Raw genomic sequence first — 2,776 nt, 5'->3', positions numbered from 1 at the left:
ACAAAATAGTGAGTAAACTAGGTACTCATCCTTAATAATTTCTTACAATGTGAGGCTGAACTCTATATCTTGCTCTATGACTTTCGTCATATTAATTAACCTAGCTAGCCTCTTGATTTCAACGCATGTTTGGGGAGTTTTTCCTTTTCTCTCCATGCTTATGTGAGACATTGGTAGTTTAAACAACTATACAAAGCGGTCCTTATAAAGGAAGAGAAAAAAGTGACTTATAAGAAAGTTTACGAATGAGGGACTCACATTTGCATTTAGTTGTTTGTGATTAGTGACACCATAATACTTTGGCTTTATATACTTGTCTAAGTCCTTGGGACTAGAATCTTGAATAGGATGTATCATAAAGGAAGATCAATAACAATAACATCTGTGGAAAAGCAAAAAGAAAAAAGAAAAACTACATTGTATTTAGGTGGTCAATCTTCAAATATTCTACCAATTTGCATTTTGTACATAAATTATTATTCCGGTAACATTTCGTATATATTAATTTCTTCACAAAAATCCTATATACGGCAAGGCCAATTTCGTAATTCAGTTTTCAAAAGCATAATTTGTTGTGGGGATATGTAGGTAGTCGTGAGGGAAACAAACAAGAGGTCACAAATATTATTTACACCAACCTTCCTATATATAAAAATAAAAAACCAGCCCCTAAGCCTCAGATGGGAAAGAAAAAGGCATCAAGAAACCAAACCCCAAAATCAATCAGAAGAAAGTTGGAAGAATCATGGATTCTAGGAGGCGTAGAAATATGCAACGCAAGTTGCAACAACTTCGATCAGTCACAAACTCCAGTGCTGTAATTCATTCGCTCTTCACAATGATTATAATATATATATGATGCATGTTAACTTTGGCTTGCTACCTTCAAACCTTGAATCAAAAACCTCATTAGTTTTTACTTGTTTTTGCTTAATCTTGCAGGTTAACAAAGCCTCAATTATTGTGGATGCCACAAGATACATAGAGGAGCTGAAGCAAAAAGTCGATGGACTGAACTCTGAGCTTGGAACCGCTGAATCATCAATCTCCCATGGCGAATTACCCATGGTACTTACTGTTTACATATATACATACATACAAATATATATATATATATATATATATATATATATATATAGCAGAGAAATCTTATTGAAGAGGATTAAAAGGATATTACATCATTTAAGTGCATCAGTTACATGAGTTATATTCTGGTTTTTTTTTTTCTCAGACAATAATTACATATCAACTTTTTGTATATATCTGCAAATATTTGACAGGTCACCGTAGAAACCCTAGAAAGGGGTTTCCTCATTAATGTGTTTTCAGAAAGGAATTGCCCCGGCATGCTTGGGGCAATTCTGGACGCGTTTGAAGAACTGGGACTTGATGTGCTTGATGCTAGGGTTTCTTGTGAAGACACTTTCCAGCTTGAAGCTGTTGGAGGAGAAGTAAGAAAATTAACACAACCATATAAATGATGATTTAATTCTTTTTTTTTTATCTTAATAAGAATAGTTTAATTAAATCATATTAATGATGATTTGTGGAATCGGTGGAGTTAATTCTTCTTTGAATTTTGTTCCTTTCTGAATGAAGAACCAAGTTTACAGTTCATGGTATGGTAATGGGAGAACAGCATTATTCACATTCACCTGTTAAACTTATAAAATAGTTCAGAAAAAGGGGGAAAAATCACGCATGAGTTGTAAAATTTTGGTTTGAGCGACATACCTAAAATTCTAGCTTCAAAGTCCAAAGTACTGACATAATAATGAGTGTGGCTCCCATGTGTAGATTCGTTTAACCGTGTTGTGTAGTTGCATGGGCCTTGTATCAGCCAATAAAGCAAGAATAACGATACTATTATAGATAAATTTTATATGAAAAATTATACAATTTTAAGACAGGGATAAGTATTAGAAACAGCAGCATTAGATAAGATAAGTGATGTGATGGAAAAAGATAAAAAAAAATGGAAAAATAAATTATTAGAGGGCTTTCCATTCCTCGTGAAGCATATACATAGACAGGTACATTATCCATGTTTTGTCATGGAGTTACAGTGTTGATTTTGATGGGTTGTAACACTGGAAAAACGTTTTGGTTTTGCAGAGTGAAGAGAAGGAAAGCATCGATGCACAAGTGGTGAAGCAAGCAGTGATGCAAGCAATCCAAAACATGGATTAATCAAATGGAAATTGTTCTAAGAAGAAATGTTCTAAAAATCTCTGTATTAAATATTAAAAAGTTACGTATCCTAGTGAGAGAGTTGAAGTTTGATACTATATTCTGCCAAAATGTAAAGTATCTCTCAATGACCCTTACATGTGATGTGGCTTCTTCGTTTGTAGGAAAGAACAAATGGACAGGGATCGTCCAGGTTAATTGGTGTTTTAATTAGAATTCTAAGGAGTTTCGAAGAACGAAAGAAAAAAATAATATTCTTTTTTGGGTTTCCAAGAAACACACTCATTGTCAATTTATGTTTATTAAAGTCTATTTAAGTTCTAATATTAATAGTTTTATTATGCTTGTTGCATTTTAGTCTGTCTGGGGTATATATAGTTAACCGGAAACTAACAAAACATACCAATTTAAAATTAAAGGTTGAATATGAAGGTTCTTTACAATCATTATTTAAATTTTCAAACCTATAAAAAGTTTACACGATATCTCAAAATGTAATGTCCTTAAACATTACGTGGTTGCCTTTTTTTAATGGGGTTGTAATGTTTGAAATTATTCATAAAGTATTCATGAGATACCCGTGTGT

The 2,776-nt window shown here is 32.7% G+C and overlaps 1 protein-coding gene across 1 annotated transcript; it reads left to right on the top strand.

Moving 5' to 3' along the window:
* The first annotated feature begins 636 nt into the window (after nucleotides 1-636).
* On the top strand, nucleotides 637-2,467 carry LOC106754443. Its single transcript, XM_014636457.2, has 4 exons — nucleotides 637-817; nucleotides 943-1,068; nucleotides 1,281-1,451; nucleotides 2,116-2,467. The coding sequence occupies exons 1-4, from the start codon at nucleotides 746-748 to the stop codon at nucleotides 2,188-2,190; spliced, it is 444 nt and encodes a 147-aa protein (XP_014491943.1). The 5' UTR covers nucleotides 637-745; the 3' UTR covers nucleotides 2,191-2,467.
* Nucleotides 2,468-2,776: the final 309 nt, after the last annotated feature.

Source organism: Vigna radiata, unplaced genomic scaffold, assembly GCF_000741045.1.
Source record: "Vigna radiata var. radiata cultivar VC1973A unplaced genomic scaffold, Vradiata_ver6 scaffold_212, whole genome shotgun sequence".
NCBI classification, from domain to species: Eukaryota; Viridiplantae; Streptophyta; class Magnoliopsida; order Fabales; family Fabaceae; genus Vigna; species Vigna radiata.
This window is presented reverse-complemented; position numbering and strand designations above follow the sequence as displayed.

Bases quoted from the DNA above. Each gene is read 5' to 3' on its own strand.
- LOC106754443 (XM_014636457.2), top strand. From the start codon at position 746: ATGGATTCTAGGAGGCGTAGAAATATGCAACGCAAGTTGCAACAACTT. The intron at 1,069-1,280 runs GTACTTACTGTT...AATATTTGACAG, and splicing joins CCCATGGCGAATTACCCATG to GTCACCGTAGAAACCCTAGA. The intron at 1,452-2,115 runs GTAAGAAAATTA...TTGGTTTTGCAG, and splicing joins TTGAAGCTGTTGGAGGAGAA to AGTGAAGAGAAGGAAAGCAT.